Source organism: Eptesicus fuscus, chromosome 11 (genome assembly GCF_027574615.1).
Source record: "Eptesicus fuscus isolate TK198812 chromosome 11, DD_ASM_mEF_20220401, whole genome shotgun sequence".
NCBI classification, from domain to species: Eukaryota; Metazoa; Chordata; class Mammalia; order Chiroptera; family Vespertilionidae; genus Eptesicus; species Eptesicus fuscus.
Genome location: NC_072483.1, coordinates 92,943,754 through 92,968,914, shown reverse-complemented (window position 1 = coordinate 92,968,914; position 25,161 = coordinate 92,943,754). Strand labels below are relative to the sequence as shown.

Below are 25,161 nucleotides of genomic sequence, written 5' to 3'. Positions count from 1 at the left end.
CCCTGATCTTCTTGATGTAAAATACTTGCTAATTTGTCTACACAGTAGAGACGGAAGGGGAAGTCTTTATTTACAGATACAGGGACACCGACCCCTTCCTGCGCTTAGATAGGAAAGGAGCAGGGCAGCAAATTAGTGGATGAGGGTTTTGTAGTGTCAACCAAGCTGTCTCCCTAATGACACCGGAGTGGGGCTGCATGTCATACGTACTGTTTACGTGTCAGGTCTCAAACACGGTATGACACAGGGTAGAACGGGTGTAACCGCGAATGAGGACCTGGTAGGAATTCCGCTTTCTTGGGAAGAAGAGGGCAAGCCAACGGGAACCAGGAGCTCTCCGTCTGGTCAGTCGAAAAGGGCAGACACAAAAAGGGCCAGCATTGTCTCTGGACAACAAAGAAATCAGCATCACCGAGGAACAGGGGGATACAGTGTTTAAACAAACAAATGAGAAGCTCGTGTCCCCTCCGGGCGATAGGCCTTCACTGGGTCTTTGTAGGCAGCAGGAGATTTGTGCCCAACAGGCAGATGAAGCGCTACCGCTGCGTTCCTCTGGGCAGGGCAGTGTGCTGGGCTGGCCGGCTCCAGCCACGGCAATGGGCGGGCCATCTCTTCCGAACTCCATGCTCAGTGACGTCAGGCCGGCGGCTTGACATCAGCCGCAGTGCGACTATCGCACCAGACGCTGCAGATGCTCCAGATCAGGGCTCCCCCGCCCCATAAAGCCGGCTGTTAAACACGGGTCAACAAGTGACTGGAGCCCGGCCAGCAAGGCTCCGTGGTTGAGCATCGACCCATGAACCAGGAGGTCACGGTTCCATTCCCGGTCAGGGCACAGGCCTGGGTTGCGGGCTCCATCCCCAGTGTGGGGCGTGCGGGAGGCAGCCGGTCCATGGTTCTCTCTCATCACTGATGTTTCTCTCTCTCTCTCTCTCTCTTCTCTCTCTCTCTCTCTCTCTCTACCTTCCTCTCTGAAATCTATCTATATATGTCTATTAAAAAACAAAACAAAATCCAAGTGACTGAATTCATAGGAGGGCTCTTTGTGGCAATCAAGAAGTTCACTTAATATCGAAGTCTCCTGGTTATAAAGTCCTGGATGGAAGTCCGTGAGCTCAGAGTGGCACCCTAGGGTTGAACAGTCCCACCCCTATTGCAGAATATAGTCATTCAGCTTCTCGGGCTTTAAGACCATGTTCTCCATGTCCTGGATGCTCTTCCCGTTGGAGTGCTCGCTGGAGAAGTCGTGACTGTACGCCGTCCCGTCGCTGATGGTTGACACCGTGTAGGACGCGCTGCGGAGGGCGTCCGAGTGCGCGAAGCTGCTTCCGAACTGGGTTTTGTATTGATTCCAGTTCCTCCTGAGAATTGCTTGGACCTGTCAGTCCAGAGGAAACAGAAAGAACAAGAGCGGTCCATTTTTTGAAGTGAAGATACTGTGTAATATCATAAGTTATATAGAAAGGCTTTTAAAAAAAGGCATTAATGTTAGTGAATAATATTACCTTTTTCCTTTCTTTTTAAAAAATTATCTTGATTGTTGAAAGAATTACGGATGTTCAATCTGCGTTGCCCACTGACCCCTCCACCTCCCACCCGCCCCTCTCCCAGGGCCTCACTGACACACCATTGCCTGTGTCCATGCGCCGTGCATAGAGGCACATAACTTACTGGGTCATCTCTCTCCACCCACACCCCTTCCCCCACTTTTTAAACTTAATTTAAAAGATTAAATTGAGTGAACCATCTTTATGTTAGGGAATCATTGCTCTTACTCTGTACTTGTAGTTTCCATTAATATTTTCCTTTCTAAGCCTTATTTTTGAAGCTTTCATAATGAATATGAATTCATTGTTGTAAAACAAATAGTCAATACGGATGCCATTACAGACTTGTGTGTGCAAGTTTGAAGTTTATAATGTCTTTAGAAACGGAATGAGATGATGAGTGAGAGTATAAACGAGGGACAAGAGATAAAAGAAAAAGAAATAGAAGTACAGGGAATATAAATCATCAACATCATCATCATCTTCATCATCATCATCATCATCATCTGCTTCACATCATCATCTCCAGCAGCAGCACGACCTTCTACCGAGTGATTAGCATACGCCAGGGGTTGCGCTACATTGTGGGGGGTGGGGGGGGGGGAGAGCAGGGCTCTGTCCTCATGGCGCTCGCTCCCCGGAGGGAAAAGTCCCGAACAGATCATTACAGACGCGATGGGTGTTGAGAAAAACTCGACAGGCAATACTACGGTGACTTTGGTGTTAACTGAGCATGCGACACTGGTTGACTTTCTTCAGACTGAGTCAGAGGGCCCAGGACTCGCCTCCCACTCGACACCAGGTGTCCGAGGAGAGAGGAGACCGGCTCGGGGGCCATCTGTTTCTCGTTCTAAGTCTCAGCCACATTCCAGTGACCTGACCTGTGTCTTTTCAAAGCATGTGCAGCTTTAAACCGTCTTCCTTGCCCAGCCTGGCGTGGCTCAGTGGTTGAGCATCGACCTACAAACCAGGAGATCACTGTTTGATTCCTGGTCAGGGCACAGGCCCGGGTTGTGGGCTTGATCCCCAGCGTGGGGTGTGCAGGAGGCAGCCGATCCATGATTCCCTCTCATCATTGATGTTTCCATCTCTCCCTCCCTCTCCCTTCCTCTCTGATTATATCTATATCTCTCTATCTCTATCTCTATCTCTATCTCTATCTCTATCTCTATCTCTATCTCTATATAGTATATTCTTTCTCAAGCTTCCCTACTTCTTGACCCCCTTTGAACACTTCCTCAAAGAGGGTCTGAGCCTCTGATTCTCATGCCAATTCAAGCCCCCTCACTGAGTTTGTTTCTAAGGGATGGACTGACTGAAGATGGCCACTATATAGTTTCTGAGTGGAAGGAAGTAGAATGCAGCCGAGTACGAAATATTCTACTAAATGTAACCGAGAAACGGGCAGGAAGTCACACCTCAGCTGAGAATGTAGTACTTAGAGTCTTAAAAGGAAAGCTTAAACTCCAAAAGCCGGAATGGTTTTTGGACTGACTGTTTGCTCTTGAACTGCCTTGATTAAGATCAGCACCCTGGCTCCTGTCATCAAATACATACACACACACACACACACACACACACACACACACACACACACCGTGGACGTTAAGCATGAGCCGAATTAAAACCTACAGGCCTTGTAGGCTTCTGTTTGTGCGTATTATCCTCCGTAAAGACACGATGCTTTTCATTTGCTTCCTTTGCTACAATTTCACACCCGTTCAACAGGACATTAAAGTGGGCACTTTTAATTAGAAACTTTAATAGGGAAAGATAACAAGGAAAATTGCCACCGGATGGGAAGACAGCCTGATGGTATTGAAGACACTAAAATGTTTTTCATGGTTTTACATGAGTGTTATATAAATAGCAAGGCCAACTGTTTAGAATATTATATTACAACTCTCTGTACCCTTAGCAGCTGATAAGGAACCAATGCTGGCCTCAACCTAAATCAATGAACAGATGTTTAACAGAGCTTCATAAAAACTCTACCCAGCTCTCATTACAGAATCTGGGTCCTGTTGTTCTCAGCACAATTTTGTTGACTTTGTAAAAATAACTGCTCTCAAGTATTGTGACTTTTCACTGGCCAGGGCCCTGCCATGCCTAGAGTTCCTAGTTTATGCAAACAGTGCACATTTTTGTCCGCATGGACGAGAGATGAGATGAGAGAATGTGGCCCGAGCACTTGTCAGGCCACAGTTATTTCACTAGTGAGAAATGCAAATAGACATTTTGCCTAAAAGATAAAATACATAGCATGTGAGAGTAAAACAAAAGCAGAGACACTGAGCTAAAGCAAGCGATTCGGCCTAATGTGGGACACAAGAGGGAAACGGATCCTTTGAGGACGGCTGTGAGACGCACATGACATGGTGGGAGCCACGCACCATGAACCTGGAGGCTGCGTTTCCAGGTTGTGAGAGTGTGAAAGACGAAGAGAGAGACAATAAGGGCGGGTGATGGTATTTCTCCAGACGAGAATGAATCAGGCACAAGCAGGGGTTACATCTGAAGAGACGAAGAGCAGGGGACAGCTGTTGCAGATGGGAGGAACTGAAAGATTTGGCAACGAGTTGGCTCACGGATTTTGTAAGATTGAAACTTTTCACTGCCAAAGGGTTCTCAATGTGAGGACGTGGCCGCAGATCAAAGCACGTCCCGTTTGCTTACACAGACAGCGTGTAACCCGGTGCTGGCCACGAGAGCAGACAATCCCTGGACACTTTTTTCTAAATTAAAGGGCCAATTTGAGATTTCACCCCAATATGATTAATTCCCTTTTTTAAAGTATTTTTGAAAATGAGTGACTTGACAAACCTAGAAAGGAATCTAGCATGTACTGAGTATGCACCATGGTGCTAACAACCTTATATCCCTCGCTTCCCTCAATCCTCGTGAGACCTGTGTGAGGAACTTGCTGTATTTTCTGTAGGGTTAGACCCATGGTCAGCAAACTGCGGCTCGCGAGCCACATGGGCTCTTTGGCCCCTGGAGTATGGCTCTTCCACAAAATACCACGGCCTGGGCAAGTCTATTTTGAAGAAGTGGCGTTAGAAGAAGTTTAAGTTTAAAAAATTTGGCTCTCAAAAGAAATTTCAATCGTTGTCCTGTTGATGTTTGGCTCTGCTGACTAATGCGTTTGCCGACCACTGGGGTAGGGCATTGGCCAAAGCATCCATCCAGAACCTAATGGGATCTTTGGCGTTTAAATGCTTTGCCACATCCGTGCTTTTATTCTATGCTGCCTCCTATCACCACAGATTTTATTAGCGATTATGTTTTGTACATTTTCAATTTCCCCTTTATAAAAATCATGCGTGTTTCTGCCGATGCAGAGGTATATCTTCATACTTAACACGTTCTTTGCCTGTTGTTATTCTCCCTCTCATCTGTGTTTAACGATAAAGTCCCATGTAGGCAGTAAACAGGATTGTCTAATTCAGCTTCTCCTACATTAAGTTTATAGTGGTACATACAATTGCCACTTGAATTTTATGATCAAAAACGATTTAACTATTTTCCTTGGTTGCGTGCTCTGTGTGTACTTCTCATTGACCAGCAAACAGCCGCCTGGCCCTCTGGAGAGGAGACCCTGGCGGTACCACGTAGCGATCCTCAGCGTGGTCTGCTGTCGGGCGGTCCTGCGGCCCGTTATGAGTAAGTCGCTATAGAAAACAAGTGCCTCTGCTCACCAGTTAAAACATATGTCCATCACAATTTAAAAATTAAACTTGAAGTTTCACTCCTTGCTAAGAGGAAGCAGTAAAATATGGAGCCACAGAAAGCGATAGCTCATCGTTTCTGAGACGCACATGATTGCCAGCTCTGACTTGTCTGGGGGGACCGGTCCTCTAAGGTCACGCTAACTGCTTCCATGTGTTCCCGCCGGAAGCTCCGTGATGAGCTCACAGTGACCGAGTGTCCCCGGCTCGCTCAGCTGCTGCCTGGATTTCTAAACTTGGTTGAATTTGCCAGAAGCCTCCAGCAGGCTAAAGTTTGCCACGTGGATTAGAAACACTCAGAGCTGAACCCTGGAGCTCGAAGGACTGCGCATCGCGCCGTCCACGTGCGTGGGAAACCGCGCCCCGCCGGGGCCAGACCCCGAGGCTCCTCCGCTGGGCAGCCCCGGGGGGCGCTGACCCGTCCCGGACGGCGTTGCTGTTTCCAGTCACAGAGCTGGGCTCCCGGCCTGACCACTGCGGCTCCTCCTCACGTAGCGGGGCGTCTACCTTTAAGGGTGCTCTGTGTCTTCCATAAAGCTGTTGCCAAACAACACACTGAGGGCCGGGCAGGGAAACACACACACAAAACACAGGGAGGAGGGGAGGATAAGATGAGCCAACTCTCCTTCCTGGGAGCGGCTGTGCCGGTCCTGCGAGGCGGGGCCGGCGTCCGGAGGGAACAGGGTCACCTTCAAGGGCAGGTCCCGGACTCGGTGAATACGAGCCCCCGTGGAGCATCTCAGCGTGAGGCTGACTGCGTCCCGGCCTTGACCTCCCAAGTGACCGGAGCTTTGGGAAGGAAGTTGCCCCAGAAGAGACTCCACGGCTCTCTGTCCCCGGGAAACAATATTTGAAATAGTTGTTCCTGGGGAGTTCATAATCCTGTCTCACGGGCTTTGGTTTGTTGTTTTTAAAGAAAAAACATACGTTGCCCCTACGAACCCATCAGAGGAACACCGACAGCCACCATACCTCTCCGTTAAAGAAGCAGAAAATGGTCGAGACCAAGAGACCCTGTGGGAGAAAAAGAGAACAATCCGACTCTGAAAAGAGACGCCCGTTCTTCACCCGCCCACGGCCTGGGCGGTTGGAAGTGAAACCTGTGCAGTCAGCACCGCGCCCTCCAGGCGCCCCCCGCCAGGGCGCGCCCCCTGGGAGCCCGCTCACTGCCCAGGTGGCCGCACCTCCGCACCCCCCTTTCCTCCCTCCCCCCCCCCACTGCCCCTGCCTTCCCCCTTCCCCCTGCCCCCCCCCCCCCGCCCCGCCGCCGCGGCAGGCCGCCCACCTGGTAGTGCATGAGGATGTTCATGATGTAGTCGTACACCTCCTCCACGGGCCTGCCCTCGGGGCGCCAGGGCAGCAGCACGAACTGGATGCCCAGCAGCGGCACGAGGATGAGCGTGGCCCGCACGGCCTTCATGTAGAGGTGGGACTCCGCCTGGTGCGTGACCTTCAGCTTCGTGATGAGCACACGCACGATGTTTAGCAGGAAGAAGAGGTTCACCTGGGAGAGAAGAAAGCACGGGTGGGAACCCCCGCATTGAGATGGCCACACACAGCACACGCCCAGACCCACACGCTAGGACACACGTCCTCTTTGATTTCAAAACTGAGCGTGAAGTCTTATTTTTAATAAATCTTTACTGTTGAAAGTATTACGTAAGTCCCCACTTCCCCCAGGCCCTCTTCAATCCCGCTCCCCCCAAGTCCTCACCACCTCCATCTGTGTCCACGGGCTATGCACATACACACCTGAGTCCTTCAGTTGATCTCCTCCCCCCCTCCACCCTCCCCTGCCTTCCCTCTGATCGATGGTCTGATCGATGCTTCTCTGTCTCTGGATCTATTTTTATTCATTAGTTTATGTTGTTCATTAGATTCCATATATGAGTGAGATCATGTGATATTTATCTTTCTCCAACTGGCTTACTTCGCTTAGCATAATGCTCTCCAGGTCCATCCATGCTGTTGCAAATGGTAAGAGTTCCTTCCTTTTTACAGCAGCGTAGTATTCCACTGTGTAGATGTACCACAGTTTTCTAATCCACTCATCTGCTGATGGGCACTTGGGCTGTTTCCAGATCTTAGCTATGGTACACTGCGCCGCTATGAACATAGGGGTGCATATGTCCTTTTGGATGGGTGTTTCTGAATTCTTGGGATCTATTCCTAGAAGTGGGATCACCAAAATCCAACACCCTTTTTTTGATAAAAACTCTCAGCAAAGTGGGAATAAAGGGCTCAAACCTGAAGTTTTATCACGTGCTGAGAGAAGGAAGTGAACTATAACGTAAGCGATCGCTCATTGTTTCTGAGATGCACCTGGCCCCAGTGTTGACGTTGGGCGGGAGAAGCGGGGGAAGGGTCTTTGGCGTTGTGACTGTTAGAGCACGCTCAGTGTCCAGGAACAGGACATGCTTTGTGTTTCCGGAAGGTTGATTTATTAATCTATCAGGTACGTCGACTTTAAAGGACGTAGGTTTGAGAAGTAAAATGATGGTAGAGTCATTGTGGCGCACACTCCGTCGAGGGATAGTGGAGTGTTTTTGTCAGCTCCTTTTCCTAGGCAATTCTTTTCTTCAAAGTTTTATTTTGGTTTAAAGACTCAAGCTTTTAAATAGTCTCAGCTCAGACAATGGAAAGATTTTTAACAAGTTCTAATTTTCATGTGTCTCTCCTGTCTCAGTGTCCAGGTGTCCATATCAGGTACTTCCCAAATGTATTTTGTACCGTAAAAACCATTTTCATCTTTTTGGTTGATCCTTTCTGTCTTTTTTTATTTTTATTTTTTTGTAACAATCCTCACACCTCCTCCAAAATAGAACTGTAATCCTTTTTATCCTTAGACTAGACTGAATCCCACATTTGAACTGGTTGATATTCCATCTACGTCATCCTAGAGATTTAAAAAAAAATTGGCATCCACAGGGGCTTCTGTTACGTTAATCACTGTCTGTAATTACATATGTACTGTGTGCTAATAATGTTCCCCAAGAGAAAACATTTTCGTTGAAAGGGAGACGTAAAACTTGAAAAGTATAGTGTGGCTAAGCAAGTGTCCCAGAAAATGGACAGTTCTGCTGAAGTACGCCCCGCCCCCTGAGTATCACTTCCTCTCTCCCCCGGTCCAGCCAAGTCACAGCTTCCCTTTGGTCTGTGTTCTCTGCCCCCTCCCGCCTCCAGGGGCTACGGCCGTGAACTCCAGGGGAGCCAGGGGTGGGGGGACGGGGGGGAGGGCTGTCCTCTGACTCGTCTCCTCCCCCCCCCCCCGCCCGCTCCCTGCATGCAGCACTGGTGCTTGTCTGTTAGAACCAAACACTTCCCAGTGACACCCCCCGATGTGACTGCCATCTGCACACTTAACACAAACCGGCCGGTAGCACCTCACTTCCTGCAGGAAGCAGTGAACAAGTAGCAGACCTGGCGGCCTGGAGGCATGTGTGACGGAAATAACGGGGCATAAAAACACCCACTCCTGTTCTCGGCGGAGTCGGGGGGACACATGCTGCAGGGGACACAGCTCCCTGTACCCCCGAGGGAGACGCGTCCGTGGAGCGGGCGGCTGCGGGCCAGGAACGTCCCTGCTGCTGACCAAGCCCCGTGAGCCCCAGCAGCTGCGAGGGGCCCGCTCAGCTGTCCCCCAGCCCCTCGCCCTCCCGGCACTCACGGCCGGTTTGAAGGTTCTGACTCCAGAGACACCGTTACCAGCAGGGACAAGGGTCACACCGCCCTCGTCTGCTATGACGGCAGAAGGGCAGGCGTCCCACCAAGACCGGCAGTCACAGCGCCGCAGAAATGTGCGGGGGGCCGTCGCGAGGACATGCTGCGTGCAGAGCGCCTGTGCCGGCGGTGAGCCCGGGTCCGAGTGTGAGACTAGAAACTGGAAAGTCATCCTACTCCCCTTCCTGCCAACACATCCGTTTGTTCTGAACCAACCAGAACAGGAATTGCACATCTCAGGAGCTGTGCCCGCCTCTCCTCTCTCGGAGCAAGTGGATGAAGAGGGGGAGAGGCCTGTCACCCCATCACTCATCATGTTCACTCAGCTGCGGGGCGTTTGATGGCACCCAGCCCCCTCGGGGCAGGACAGGAAGGCGGGAAGTGGGGTGACTCAGCCGGGGTGGCGGGAGGGTTCCTAGAAGCCACTGCTGACCCGGAACAGCCGGCCATCGCTGGGCTGTGCACCAGTGACCTCAGTGTGTCTCCCGACCCGGACTCAAAGCCTCTCCCGCTGCCGCCCTCAGCGGGGCTCAGAGGTGCTGAGCCGCTCCACTCACCGCTCAGGAGGCAGGTGACAGCGGAAGGCGGAAAGGAAGCGGTGGAGGCTGAAATCTTATTTATCAGAAGCCAAACACACACACACACACACACACACACACACACACACACACACACACACACAGAGCATCGGGTGACATTCCATGTCAGGAACTTTCTGCAGCGTCAGTTTGAGATTTTATGCTGTTCCCGGCGCTGTGCTCATCGCTCACTGTGCCGTGTCTCCTTTACTCTGACCACAGCGGTGCGGACCTTGTTCTCCCGAGCTCAGGGAGCCCGCAGCCCAGACACAACCGGCCCCGCGAGGGCCCGCAGCCCAGACAGGCGCAGACACAACCGGCCCCGCGAGGGCCCGCAGCGGCGGCAGCGCCAGGCTGTAACACGGGCTCTTTGAGTGCAAAGAGCGCATGGCTAGGCCGTCTCAGGCTACAGCTCAACACGGCGTGTCATACGTGTCCCTTGAATGTGCATGGAGCCAGAAAAGGGAAAACTTCTGCCTCTGAGATGCTCACTCAGATGAGAGCCTTCTCTTCACTGGGCTGTGTCCTCATCCCCCCTCCCCCCCCACACACAGCCGTGCGGGGTTCCTGTCTCCCTCCCCGCCCAGGGCCCAGCCTCTGTCCCTGTCTGTGGGCTCTGAGCCCGGGGTGGGGCGGGGCGGCTCCCGAGGCCTGGCCATCCCCCCGCTTCTACCCTCTGCCATTCGCTGCGCTGGCCAGTGGGAGGGACAGGAGATCAGAGTGGGGGGGGGAGGGGAGATGTGAACATCTCTCTCCTCTTTCCCGCCAGGCTGTGGCTGTGGTTGTGGCTGTGGCTGTGGCTGTGGCTGTGGCTGTGGCTGGCAGCGCCAGCCCCTCTGCTCACGGCCCAGCTCCTCCCAGCGCTCCCCACACCAGCACCTGTGCGTCCCCCTGCTCCTTGCTGTGCTAACGGCTTCCCACTGGGTCCCCAGGGCCTCCCCCCACAAAGGAGCGCCTTGCCTGCCCGCCACCGAGAACGCAGCAGCACCCCTCCCCACGCCTCGCATTGGCCCGGCGCGGGGTGTGTGCCCGGCCGCCAGGCTACAGCGCGGACACGCGTGAGGACGGGAGCGGGCTACCCACCAGCAGCGCGGCGCAGATGGGGCCGTGGATGATGTAGAGCAGGTGCGTGTCGGAGCTGATCCAGCACCTGCGGGCAGACAGAGAGGGGTTAAGGCTTTGCTCACTCGGTCCCGTCCCGAGAGAAACCAGAAGGGGCTGTCTTACTTGTCGTTGTAATACAGGCTTCTGCCCACGGCGTGCGTGCAGGCGGGGATCAGCGGGAACCCTGTCAGCGACAAAGGAAACAGACGATGGGCCACCGCTCAGAGGGACGCCCGCGTGGTCAGGACCTGTGGGCTCCGGGGGCTTGTGATTTGTGGCCCCGGCCGGCTGCTCCCGTCCTCAGGGCGGAGTGAGTTCTTCCCAACACGTGCCATTTGGGTCCGCGGGCCCCGCGCCCAACGCACAGATGCGGATGCGCTGCTGCCCAGGCCCCGGCCGAGAGCAGGCCGTCCCCGCGTCTCCGTAAGGAGGGCCGGCCGCGGGCAGGGCGTCCCACGTGGGGACGGTCGGACTGAGGGACTGACTGCACGAGGAAAAGGGAAGGAGGGAAGAGACGCTGCTCGCGCCACAGGGTTTGCGCGGTTTGAGCCTCTGGAGCAGATCTTCAAAGAGACGTTTGAAAAGGCGACCTGGATGCGCCGAAGCCGCGCGGGCGCCTAACAGCGGCGTCCATCGGTCTGTGTCTGACTGGACACGCAGGCAGGTGAACAGATGAGCAGAGAGATTGGTAGGTGAGTGGGCGGGTGGGGAGAGAACGTGCGATTTCAGTTCTGTTTCTGGAAGCTAGTCCTATTGAACTTACCGTCAGCATTTCGTATTTCGCGTTATTCCTGTTGTTCTCTTTAAATGCTAGAGATGTAGCATTCTCTGCCGTGTGAATGACACCGTGTCAGGGGATTGTGTGGGGAAAAAAGAGATACTTTGCATGCTCGTATTCAGTAACGGACCCCTATACTCTTAGGTAAAATGACAATATTGTTGTTTTTTAAGTAAACATTTAAAAAATGGAAGGTCAAGCTAGCTAAGCCCGATGTTCTTATCTTGCACACGAGGAAAAAGCAGGGTGAGAGAAGTACAAACACTCGGTCCTCATCCATTAGCCTAATCCTATTGTTTTAGTCACCACGCAGTCAGCCAAGAGCCACACGGAGTATTGAGTAGGGAGAGGAGCAGTGCCTTCGCCATCGGCCCGGGCCGGCCGCAAACAGTGAGCCGGGGCTGTTTTATTCCACCATCTAACTCCACAGCCCTCAGCACAGGCTAACCACCGGGCCTACTTAGAACGGTGAATAGTAAGTAGGTCCAAATTACAGAGGAGAGACACCCTCGAACGCAAGCGTGTCAAACTCAAAGGCTAACACGGGCCAGATAAAGGAGGCCTGTGGCCCGCGGGCCGTGGGTTTGACATGCTGCTCTAAAGGACACAGAGGAAGGCGAGTGGGCGGCGGGGTGCGGGCCTTACCCCAGCCGAGGAAGTGGTACCACAGCAGGCGCTGCTTCTCGGCGAACACGGCCACCACGATGAGCGTGTGCAGGTACACGCCTTCGCAGAGCATCCAGAAGTAGTTGCAGCCCATCAGGTAGAGGTGCAGGAACTGGGACACCTTGCAGCCCACCTGGGAGGAGGCAAGCACCGCCGCGGTCGGTGGTGAGTCCACGGGGCCCACCCCGTGGAGCTCGGTCATTCAGAACCCCGGGGCCTCCCTTCCTCTCCCCGAATCGCACACGCAGAGGACCCAGGTTTGCAAAGCGCCGGCCTTCATTCTCCTCTAACGGCACCTCCGGAGTTGTAGCCGTGACCCCACCGAGGCGCGATGGGGAGCTGCCGCGGGAGGCGCGTGTTCCGAATCTCCTGCATGTAGTGGGCGTGCGTTTCCCAGCGCACCCCAGGCCTCTGTCACCCTATTGTCTGTGCCCACGGCTGATGCATAGACGCACGTGAGAGCCAATGTGTTTTAGTTATTACGTCATTTTAAGTGTGAATGTTCCACACCTGGATGACTTCACCCCTATTTTTGTTTTAATTACGTCTTTATGAACTCCTTGGCTGTGGTAGTCTGTTGGGAAAAATCTTAATAATTACGAAAGCAATTCATGAGAAGTGCCAGATACTTGGGAAGTCTTGCATATTACGTGCTGGCCGTGCACACACTCATCACGCAGTGACCTAATGAGCTTTTACTTTATCTCGTCCAGATGTGGGGTCCGAGGGCTTCGTGCGGGAAAAGAAGGAAGAGTGCCCTCCTGCCTCGATCCTGGGTCTCCACGTTCTCTTCTCTCCTCTTAACGAGGCAGGAAGAGGCAGGTTCAAACACAGCGTGAGGAAAACACGAGGCCGTAGCAGGACTCTCGTAACAAGGGAAATGGATGAAAAGCTCTCCCAGAAATACAGGGCCAGTTATACTCCCATCAGCTCCGATTTCCACTCTGGAACTCAATACATATTTAGTGGCAACTGTCACCATTTTTGAAATAAATATTTTTTTCACTAAAAATAAAGTCAGAGATGAAATACACTGGAAAGTAAATATTGGGTTCTCATAGAATAATAACAATAACATTTGTATATGATTTAGCTAAAAATGGTTTAATATATTATTTAATCTTTAAAATGATTCCGAGGCATGAATTATTATTAATCACATATCTCATAGATTAAAACTGCACTAAAAAAGCTAAATGACTTCCCAATATTCGCACAACATCGATCAAAGCCACACTCTGAAGACAAGTCCTATGATCCCGATTTTGTTTCCATGACTATACACCATGCCTTCTGCCTCAGGACATTTATAAAACCTATGCTTTCATTCAACATCCTTTCAGATCGCATGACACGGCATTTTAAATGGCATCCCTTGATGTCAAACCTAACACCATAACAGCAAAGTTCCCTCAAAGGTAAAAATGAGTTATTCCACTCTATTCTATATAGGAGAGGTAGCCTTCCGCTTTAAGTTCTTATCCATATAGTTCTCAGATATTCCTAACTGATTGAGTTTTTAATTTCTAAGCTCATTAAGCACATGAATCCATAAACTCTTATAATAAAAATAGCTTAAAGCGTGCTTCAGAAAAATAGCTGAGCATTGGTGAAAATGAAAACGGACAGAAAATTTCCAAGAACATGTTCACACTACGTCTACGCAGTTTGCTATTTGCGTGTGAAACACAAGTCCTTGCACAGGACGCCAGGCCTGAACCCCTCACTCCGCAGCCAGGACGGGACTCCTCGCTCCTCGCTCCGAGGAACCCACTCCGACAGGCAGGCCTCTGGCTGGGAGCCACATGCTCCGTGTGCTTCCTGTCTCCTCACCCCCTGGCTCTAGAGTGGAACGTGCACAGAACTCAGCCCCCGGGTGCACATGGGCAAGCAGTGCAGGGGCCTGAGGATTTTGGAAATTACCCAGAAAACACACACGAGCAGTGTTTATTGACCCACTGAGTGAAACTTCCCCCTCGCCCTTGATTTCAGTAACTAGGTAACTTAATCTCCAAAAACCCCCACTTGCTAAATACAGATATGCACACCCCTCCAAAACTCCACATCCAACTGGAGTAGAGGTATTTGTAAACGTGGTGAAAAATACGATTTTAAAAACGTGAATTTTTTTATTTAGGCAGATATTTTAATTTAAATATGGCTTACCTAGACATACAGCTTACACAAAGCGTATACACCCGTACAAGTAAATTTCAGCATACGTTTTAAAAACACGGTTTATGTTCGACAGCCTCTGCTTATGGCTGTGTCCTCTCGGTACCCGCCCTCCAGATTCTGCTTCCCAGGGAATTGTGAGGAAACGTCTCATAAATGTCTGCTGTACGGGAGGGCTTGGTAGGGCCCTTTAAACATTTTATGATGATAAAGTTTAACATCGTATAGGGGATGCAGAATTTATTTTCCTCTGTTTTTGTTAACTCTTAAAGTCAGCTGGATACCAAAAATAGAATTTAAATGTTCCATTTTCAGGCACTGTTGTTGTTTTTCTAACGACACGGTTCGGGGGTTGATGTTTTAATTCTTTTCAGCAAAGGCTATGTAGTCATTAACCCTTACGTCCTACCAGCAGCAGGACTCTAGCCGTCAGTTGAGGAGAAGGTATGTGTAACATTTATAAATAATTGAAGCAAAAAAAGTCTTCTTCCTTTTAATATTGGATCATTTTAACTTGGGGAATATTGAGATATAGAGGGTGTCCCAAAAAAGTGTATACACACATTTTGAATGAGTTTATTAAAATAATTTCATTTTCAAAATTAAATGATCTGCTGTTAGAGTATATGCACAGTGTTTTGGGACCCCCTGCATTTACCTTTCTCTATGCTCTCCGTATGTCAGACCTTACCATGCACTGTCTACATGAGCACTTAATTACGCTCAGCACATGTGCCAGGGCCTCCCCCCGGCATAGCCTCCCGCCAGCCCTTCGAACCCGAGGACGCGCGCGCTTTACTTACAGGGTCTGTGGCCACCAAGGGCTGGTTGTTGGCCACGGCCGTGAGGTGAATGATCGTGATGACGGAGTTACAGACGAAGGAGAAGAACAGATTTTTGTGCAAAGTAATCCTTTGGCAACTTAGGCTCCTAAAAGGCAAGAGAAAGCGAAGTGTGATGACATCATAGAGTGCTCCCACCTTTTCAATGAGTAATCATTCAAATAAGACACATTCGTCGTACGTAACAGCTGCTCCAAACATGGAGGGATGGCGTTCCCCCACGAGATTCACTCATGATGAAATCTTAATGAGGAGCAGCCGGTAATGTCTTAACACACAGAGACGGACACGTCGCTTCAGGCGCAGGAGACAGAGGGACGGGACGTGAGTCCATCCAGGCCGCGACATAAACGTTTGTTAGCCTCGCAAGATGATTCATATTTTAATTCAGAAACTGAGATTCTCAGTAACGTTGGTAAAAAGTGCAGCTAATTAGCCCGGTCGGCGTGGCTCAGGGGCTGAGCATCAACCCATGAACCGGGAGGTCAGGGTTCGATTCCCGGTCAGGACACAGGCCTGGGTTGGGGGCTCGATCCCCAGTGAGGGGCGTGCAGGAGGTAGCCGATCAGTGATTCTCTCTCATCATTAATGTTTCCATCTCTCTCCCTCCCCCTTCCTCTCTGAGATCAATAAAAAAAAGAAAAGTGCAGCTAATTAATTTTGAAAACTTTGGATTTGTGTGTCTGATTCCCGTACAGATCAGGGTCTTTTTACCCACCCCCCCGCAGAGGTTGTTCCGTCCCCTCTGTGTGGTGCTGGTGGGGGTGAGTACACAGGCCAAGCATGACGGCTAGCATTGTACCGAGAACAGTGAATTGACAAAAATAGACTTAGCAACCGACGAGGTCTGCTCAGCTTTACTGAGTTTTTCTCATTGGTCCAATCATCGTTAAGACATTAGGATTTTCCACCTGTCACTGGAGGCCTCAGGTATGAAACAAAATCAAAGGCCTGGCTGTGGGGGATTCCTAGAGAAACGGGTTTCAGGAAAAGTTGTCCTTAATGGCCGGTTGCGTTCACATGCACTCGATGAGACGCCCATACGTGACCGACCGCACACCTACGCTCAGGGCCAACTCCAGCACCGCCTCCGATCTGAGGCTCTTATGTGAAGGCTTATTGCGGGTCAAGTTTTAAAATAAAGGAAAGGAATTTCTGAGACTAAAACATCCTATTAAAACATACACACACACATGTAGGAAGACATGGGAACTTTGTGTGTTTACAAACGTATGCAAATAGCACGTCCCGTGTGTTCCCGTTGGGAGGGGTGACAGGGTTCCCGTGCTTAGAAGGCAGCGTGCCGGCTGTCCCGTCTGACATTCCTTCCAGCCGGGGTCTGCGATGTCACACGTAGCTCCAGCGTTTTAAAGGATCTGGCGTGAATCCGGCCCAATTCATCTGCATGGAGTTACTGGGCGCCTGGCAGAGGTGGGCGATCGGGGGCTTGCGGGAGCCCCGCGAGCAAGCGAGGTGGCCCTGGTGGACAAGTGCGTGTTCAGCTGTCCTGTACCCGCGCTGCCAGGCCCAGTGGGACCAGGAACGCAGAAGCGGCCGAGCGCTGCGGGTGTTTTGATCCCGGCGTCTCTCCCGGGGCCCACTGCAGGGCGTGAGGGTAGAGGGGGTGGGCAGGGGTCAGGCCCCAGAGGGGAGACGAGACTTCCTAGAAAGAAGAACCTCTGCAAGCTTTTGGCCAAGAGCGGCGGGGTTCCCCCATCACTGCGGCAGGGCGCCAGGCAAAGGCGGCTTCCTCAGTCCAAGCGCCACGAGGCAGCACGGAGCTCTGTGCTCGGAGGGAGGGGGCTGATGGGCGTGTGTCCATGACGTGTGGTTTATTCTGATGACGTATCATTCTTCTAAGTGAATGTTATGAACTATAAAATATATTTACATGGTCTTATTTTTAAATGCCTGCCCGGAGCTTACCCAAGGTCTGTGGAGTACCAACTACTGTTTAGAGGAAAACGGCTTAGCCATGACAATCTGCACTTCTTTAGTAAGAGAATTGAAATAACTCAGCTACGACCATGGGAAAAACACTCAAATGTTTTCCTTAACTGGGCTATTTTCCCCCTTCACTGAGTGGCCAGGTTATTATGATCTCTGAACGCATAATAATCTGGCCACTCAGTGTCTATCCTATATAATAAAAGGCTAATATGCAAATTGTCCCCTCAACCAGGAGTTTGACCAGCAGGCAGGCCGGCCAACTGCCCATGTCCCCTCCCCCTGGCCAGGCTGGCCGGACCCCACCCATGCACAAATTCATGCACCAGGCCTCTAAAAATATATATATATATATTATACACACACACACGCGCGCACACACACATACACACACACACACACACACACTGAGTGGCCAGATTATTATGCATTCAGAGATCATCATAATCTGGCCGCTCAGTGTATATCTCCAGGTCAATTGGTTAAGACCTACATATATAAACAACACAATTCCACAGTTTTCATATCATGACAAAAAGACAGAGAGCGTTTGCTCAGACAGCAAATCAGACACACTTGGAGCAGTGAGCCGGAAGGAGGAGGACACGCTTAAGGGCTTCCAAAGCCGCGGTCGGTGACCGAGGCCGAAAGGCGGGCCGGGAACACAGGCGGAGCAGCGCGTGTAGCACAACCCACTGGGAGGCTGAGGGTGGGCAGTGGGACCCCGCCTGCGGCTGGCAGGCTTAGGCTCCCGGGTGCCCGGCCATCGCTCCCAGAGTCTGTTCTCTGCCTCCCGGGCGCCTTCTCTCCTGTGGCTCTGCTCCCACCTCCAGGCGGCTCGGCAGGAAGGCTTAGAAAGGGGCTGCTGCTGGGGGGGGGGGGGGGGGCGACCGGGGGCGGGGGCGACCGGGGAGAGGCCAACGGGGAAAAGCGGACATAGGTAATACTTTCAACAATAAAGAATTTCTTTTTTAAAAAAATGAGCTGCGGCCGCCTGACTCCCCCGAAGCTGTGGTTCCTGCTCGCACGGCCCCAGAAAGGCCGCCCCCTCTTGGGTGACAAAGGGAGGTCCCGACACACACCCGGCCACGTGACGGCAAAGCTCTGACACGATGGACTGACAGCCTGTCTCATGGGTCATCTGATGTCAAAACCAAGCGAACCCTGAAGAGCGCTCAGGAAATCAGTGTATTTTGTGTGATTTTTAACACAAAATGATCCCGGTAATACAGTCAACCTAAATACTTCGCCCTCTCTGAACTCCAGCCAAGTGTCGGCTTTGGAAAGCCTGTGTTTGCCATGAGCTCTGTGTGTGTGTAACGAGCCGGACCACGGCCCGGCCATTCCCTCCGTGGTGGTGTGTGCGAGGGCGCGCCCAGCCGCCCGGGGGGCCTGTGGCTGGCCGTGGCCGTGGCCGTGGCTTCTTCCCTCTCTCCCTCCGGGTTCTGTGTGACTCACATGCAGACAGACGCTCTCTGATGCGTGCTCCCCACCGATGCCTAGCGGTAAAACGCCTCCGATCTTCCCAGGAACCCACGCTGTTTTCTTCTAAGCAGATTCGTTACCACATGTAAGGACATTCGTACCAATAAAACCAACTTGTAGAGGCAAACCAAAGCACGCGTGTGGAAAACACACTGGCTTGTTTTAATGAAACCCTAAAAGCATTCCAGACTTTTCCACATGTTAATCGGCAACCAATTTCACCTACTCTGAATTTTTAAATGTGCTTCTTCTGCTCAAAGTATTTTTTTAGAAATTGTTTTATAAGCTTAGAGAATATTTTACAAAAACCCCTCCCTCCTTTGTCTAAATGTCACACTCTCCCTCTCTATCCTCGCGGAACCCACAGAATAAAAAACGTAGTTTGTGGGTTGGATTGTTTTCATTTCATGTTCTCTCCACACAATTATTTTAGAAATTACTTCAATATGCAAGTTTGACAAGCAGAGTTACAGAGGCAGTTGGTGTAAATGTGTCAACAAAGCCATTACACGCATGTGGGATGTATGTAATCCTGTGCCGTTCAGTCCTCTTGTGGGGCAATTGGAAGCAGGCGCGTGAGTGGATGCAGGCGGATCAGGGAGGGTCTGAGAGCTGACCTGAACGTGAGCCTGGACTGTGCCGCCGCCGTGCAGCACGACTTGCTCAAGTTACTTACAAACCCCGTCCTCAGTTTCCCCATCTGTCACAGGAGGTCACGTAGCACTCCCAGGACTGGCCAGAGGTTGCGTGCAGTAAGTCGTGTCTCCTGCATAGCATCCTTTCCCACACGTGGTGAACACTCAGTCTTTTCTAACATAGTTACCACGTGGCTGCTTTCGATTAGCTTCCCTAGTCTTCTTTTCACCACAAACAATAAAAGAGCATCAAAGCCCATCTCAGTGAAACAAAACCACCCCTGTTCCAGTCAGACCATGAAACCACGAATCGCCATCTATAATAATAAGAGCGTAATATGCTAATTAGACCAGACAGCCAAACGACCTTCTGGACGTCATTCTGGACGTCCTTCTGGACGTCATTCTGGACGTCCTTCTAGATGAAGCCACGGCAGCAGGGGCCGAGGCAGAGGCAGTTAGGGGTGATCAGGCAGGAAGGCGAGAAGTTAAGGATGATCAGGCAGGCAAGCAGAGTGGTTAGGTGCAATCAGGCAGGCAGAGTGGTTAGGGGTGATGAGGCAGGCAGGTAGAGTGGTTAGAGGCAGGCAGGCAGGCGAGCGGTTAGGAGCCAGCAGTCCCAGGTTGTGAGAGGGATGTCTAACTGATGGATTAGGCCTGATTTGGGCCTAAACTGTCAGTTGGACATCCCCCGAGGGGTCCCGGGTTGTGAGAAGGTGCAGGCCGGGCTGAGGGACCACCCCCCCCCACCATGCACAAATTTTGTGTACTGAGCCTCTAGTTTAGTTATAAAACATGAGTGGAAAACCTGATTGCAAAATATATTATGACTTCAAGGAGAAAGAACAAGTCGTATTATTTATGTTTTGTCTTTCAAATGACAAAGTTTCAATCCATTTAAATGAGTACTTAGTTTTTATACCAAACCATGGATCCTTAGGTATCTTAAATGATTTGTCACTTTATTCCCAGGAAAATGTAGTTATGCTTAAGTAGCATTTATGTTTCAACTGCTCAAGCAAAATAGATAAAATATACTTATAAAGAAAAAAAATATCAACAGAAATATATGACCTTTAATAATGTTACAGCTTTTAATAAAAATTTACTGTTTAAAATGAGTCCAAATTTGTTAATTCATTTGCTTTATATTTCCATTCCTGGGACTCTTCGCCATTAACCAATAATAGCAATTATGTTATAGCAGAAGTGGGTCTTGGTGTAAATCCATTACTTCTTTGCTTTTTAAATAGATTTTTAGAGAGAGAGGAAGGGAGAGGGAGGGAAAGAGAAAGAGGAAGAGGAAGAGGAAGAGGAAGAGGAAGAGAAAGAGGAAGACTGATGTGAGAGGGGAACATTTGTCAGCTGCCTCCTGCCCGCAACCTGGGCATGTGCCCTGACCCGGAATCGAACCGGCAACCTGGGGGTGCCTGGGACGATGCCCAGCCAGCGGAGCCGCACCGGCCGGAGCGACCACGGCTTCGAGCACCGCTCTGCCATCGCTCGCATCTGACATCTAATGTGGAAAGGCAGTGCTTTCCTTACGTGAGCACCGTGGACCCACTGAAAAAGCTTTCCAACACAGACTTGCGTAACGAGTAGGAATGTTTCAGCCCTCACCAGGCCCGTTAGAAGGAGATGGATTTCTCAGCACATTGATTAACATTCATAAATTTGGAAAAAGATCTCGTAAGTATAATCTGATAAAACAACACATGGAAAAATATGGTTAATTAAATAATATCCAAATGTTAAGTAGAGGAAACCCTGCAACAGAATAGGACCTCTCTCAGGACTCGGCGCACAGCGCACTTCCCGGGAATGAAAGGGACACGCGGGCGGAGGACGCGGGGGCCGGGGCAGGCCTGAGAGTGTCGTTCAGGGACGGCGGTGACCACTTCTGAACTCGGCCCATCAAACCTCTGACGGTGCCAATTTGTCAGATGAAAAAAAACCACAAACTTGTGAAAGTTCTGATTTGCCAAAACAGGGCCATCATGGCGTAATCCAGGGGTCCTCAAACTTTTTAAACAGGGGGCCAGTTCACTGTCCCTCAGACCGTTGGAGGGACGGACTATAGTTTAAAAAAACAAACTATGAACACATTCCTATGCACACTGCTAAGTCGGCTGCTAAGCAGGACAGGCAGCGGCGGCAAAAACGCCCGGCGGGCCGGATAAATGTCCTCGGCGGGCCGCACGTGGCCCGCGGGCCGTAGTTTGAGGACCCCTGGCGTAATCTATAGAATAAGACTCTGTTATCTAGGTTTCAATGCAGAATTTCTTTAAATAGTCAGCTTTGCTTAAAATGGATTTAGAGATTGAATCATGAACCGTTTCAGGAGAAAAAGTATACCTTAAAGGAGAAAACTACAATTGTTCTAATTCAAGAGGTAAATGAAGACACTGGAAATGAGGACCAAGTTCGCAATATTGATTGACTCCATTCAGATAAGATCTAAGAAAAAAGGGGAGAATTTGGGTCACTTGTCCTGAAAAAAAAAAATAGATAAGCATTGAAGGGTTATTTTACTACGTTAAGAAAACTTGGGCCTCCTAATTGGATACAGTTTTTTTTTGTTTTTTGTTCTGAGTTTCATTTAGGAACTCTTCTCGACCAGCTAGAAATGACAGCGTTGTCGATATCGTTGTAAATATGCAACTTGGCTTTCGAACTGTTTGGTATCCGAGCCTGAATGTCAGCAAAAGGGGGACGGTGAATAGCAGAACCGCTCTCCTCACGCAGCTCGGATGCTGCACACGCCCTCGCCCTTGCCTGGGTTGGAAGAGAGCAAGCTGGGCCGTGCTCTCAGATGTTAAACAGCGATCAGAGTGTAATTTATCACTCATTCCGGTAAGTTTATTTGGAGTTGGTTGTTTTTTAACCAAAGGGTTCTGTTTTGCTTTTCCAAGGATCGTTATGAGCGGGAGTCACTGTCTCTCAGGACTTGGCAAGCCCCGAGGTTCCGTCTTTCCGGTCCCCTCCCTTTTGTTTCATCTCCGCCTGCCTCCGCCTGTCACTGGCTGTAATCTAAAACTGAGGTCTGTCTGGTCACGGGCGTCTCATGCTCCTCGGTTTCTCATCTACAGCGCGGACGAGGAGTCCACGTTCCTGCCTCTGAAGGAAACAAACCGTACCCTAAACCAACGCTGTGTGTGGCTCCTGGTTTTTATTAGGGTGGACCTGGGGCCCTCCATTAACAAACGGGGAAAACGGGTCACCTGCACCCACGGCTAGGCCAGAACGACGCAGCACGGAGAACGGGGCTCGGAGCAGAAAGGCGCTCCTGACAGGTCCTCTTTCTAACACACAGCGATGTTGTGTGAACACCCGTTCCTCTAGGAATCGGTCGGAAGAAAACTAAACTCTGTATTGCTCTTGACACAGGAACATGCTTCATGAACCACCCACGTTAGCACGTTCCCAGGCGGCCTGGACCTTCCTTTAATCCAGCTGCAGCCTCGCACTCTGTGCCACACAGATGCTTCCACAGAAGAGAATTCTGAGGAGTCCTAGTGACGGCGGAGACAGAACGACCGGACGAACGCCAGGGACTTGCCCCAGGTCACGAGAAGCCATGGGAAAGCCAGTCGTACAAATAAGCATCCCAGTCCATTCATTTCTCAAAAATGTATTAAGATTTATGAAAATACTTATTAAAAACTCATTAAACTTTATTGCCTGCTACGTGCAAAGTCCTGAGCTGAGCCTTCGGGCGCACAAAGCAGCCATGCCGAGGTCACCCCTGCTCCTACAACGCTAACGTTGGGGCGTTCTTTGCATTGCTTCCCGTTTCAGTGGGTGGCTGTGTGTAGTAGAGAGTGGCTTCTGCTGTTTGAGTAGACAGTTCTGGGCGTATACATGAGAAGTGTCTTACAATCAAAGACTATGAGTTCTTTAATGTGCTTCAAGGACTGAATAAGCGGTAGGGAATCTTGTGGGCATAAAAATAGTTTCATTCTTTTTGACTAGCTTATTTTCTGATATAAATATACCACTAAATTGGTTTATAACATTTTTTGTTCATTATTTAATCAGTAGAAGCCCAGCGTACGAAATCGTGCGCGGGTAGGGTCCCTAGGCCTCGCCTGCGATCAGGGCCATCTTCTGCCCGTTCGCCAGTCCCCAGTCCTGCCCCACCACTGCCACCACTGATTGGAGCCTGTGGGCCGGGGGGAGGGACCAGGAGGTCTGCCTTCTGCCTGCTCACCAGTCCCCAGTCCCGCCCGCCACCACCCACATGGTTCCCCGTGGTTCCCCGTTGGCCATGCTGTGATTGGAGCCTGCGGGCTGGGGGGGGGGGAGGAGGAGGAGGAGGAAGGAGGGACTAAGAGGTGGTCAATGCACCTTATAGCAGCTGGTCGAGCAGTCGTTCTGGTGGCTGGGCTTTTATTATATAGGATTTTTCTATATGAACATTATAACAGCTTCTTTACCAATGTGGCACCTCTGAAACTAGTGTGTTCTTTGTTTTTAAAGAGCCTAGTGGCATGCTCTGCCTATCAGGGCTAAATATTTCTATAGAAACCTCTTAAGGAGCTAACGAGAAGGAGTGATGACTATGCCAGTGCTAGACAATGGTTTCCAAACTGGACCCTTTGCTTCACGCTGCATGCGTATCTCAGTCTTTCTACCACATCTACGACACAGACACGAACAGTGTCTGCATTTGAAAGATGTGAAAATGAGGCTTAAGAAAGGACAGAATTGCTGTGTGCGATGCAGCAGGGGGCAGGTGAGAGAGGTGTTTCTGTTTGGTCTGTGCTCTTCACCTCTCTCCTGTAATGAAGAATGTCCGGACATAAAAACGTATTTAATGCTCGGCTGGGGTCTTCCCTGAAGAGGGTTTGTCGTGCTTTAGCTAAAGCCCAAGAATGTGTGATAAGAAAGAAACATTCACTTGTAGCTTTGCTTCTTTTTGTTCAAATTCTCCATTTTTAAAAGACAGTGAAAGTCCAATAAAATGACGAAGCCACACAGAGAGGGAAGGGATTGGGAGGAGCCTCCAGGCACCTGTCCTCCCAGAGTCCTGCATGCCAGCTACCATCGGAGTCATCTTTGCTCCGTGTTTTGAACAGTATTTATTATGACCATTTGTAAAGAGACGGAAGCTCCCTAAAAACAGGCATCAGGGTGAGTCCACACTATCAGTTAAATGGTGAAGGCAAGATTAGAGTGTATTCCACACTTTATATCACTGCACTGCATATCCGTTAAAATGCAGTGGTGCCTGAAATTGAGTCCACTCCTGTTATGCTAACTCGCCATTACAGGGGTATTTTTTTTTAGTTCACTATAGTGAATGAACAGTTAGTTGTCCATTCGGGATGAACTTTAAGTATAAGCAATGTAATCACTTGAACACTTTAATTTTAATTTTATACATCGGCAAGACACTCCTTCGCTTTAATTCAGTTTTGCCTCTGTAGCATGCTAGCCATCTTTTTTTTTTTTTTTTTTTTTTAAAGCATGGAATTTAGCTGAGATACAGCTACTTACTGCATAGAGCACTCTTGATTTTTTTGGAAATTGCTCTTTGAAAAAATAGGCCTATTAACATGTGAAACATGAGATAACTATTTGGGGGAGAGATGGAATTTCTAGCCTCCCTTTTAAAATGAGATATGAGTCTGCGGATTGTATCGTAATGATGGCAGCGAGGAAGATGCAGTGACATCAGCTCCTCACTCTTCACATAGAGTTCTGTAATTATTGGTGGTGACCAAAATGATGAAAACCATGTTAACGCATAAAATAATATATATATATATATATATATGTTTGGGAATTTACTTTCCTATTAATTAAAAAAAATCACTTCTTGTATCAAGGAACTGGAGCTGAGTCTCCCTCCCCTGAAAATGACTGTTATTTCAAGTAAAATTCAATGTATAATTTAATCATTTTAATAATGATTTCCTACATAAAAAATAAACCATAGTACATTGATACTATT

The 25,161-nt window shown here is 50.0% G+C and overlaps 1 protein-coding gene across 1 annotated transcript in view; it reads right to left on the bottom strand.

Annotated features, from left to right (window-relative positions):
• Window positions 1–953: 953 nt before the first annotated feature.
• The window catches only part of CALCRL (calcitonin receptor like receptor), a 70,960-nt gene continuing 46,752 nt past the window's right edge, over window positions 954–25,161 (bottom strand). Inside the window, exons 9-15 of the mRNA XM_054723288.1 lie at window positions 15,100–15,226; window positions 12,101–12,254; window positions 10,801–10,861; window positions 10,657–10,723; window positions 6,561–6,779; window positions 6,248–6,289; window positions 954–1,378 (exon numbers count right to left, since the gene is read on the bottom strand). Of these exons, the coding sequence (XP_054579263.1) occupies window positions 1,151–1,378; window positions 6,248–6,289; window positions 6,561–6,779; window positions 10,657–10,723; window positions 10,801–10,861; window positions 12,101–12,254; window positions 15,100–15,226 (898 nt within the window). The 3' untranslated portion in view covers window positions 954–1,150. The remainder of the gene's footprint in view (window positions 1,379–6,247; window positions 6,290–6,560; window positions 6,780–10,656; window positions 10,724–10,800; window positions 10,862–12,100; window positions 12,255–15,099; window positions 15,227–25,161) is intronic.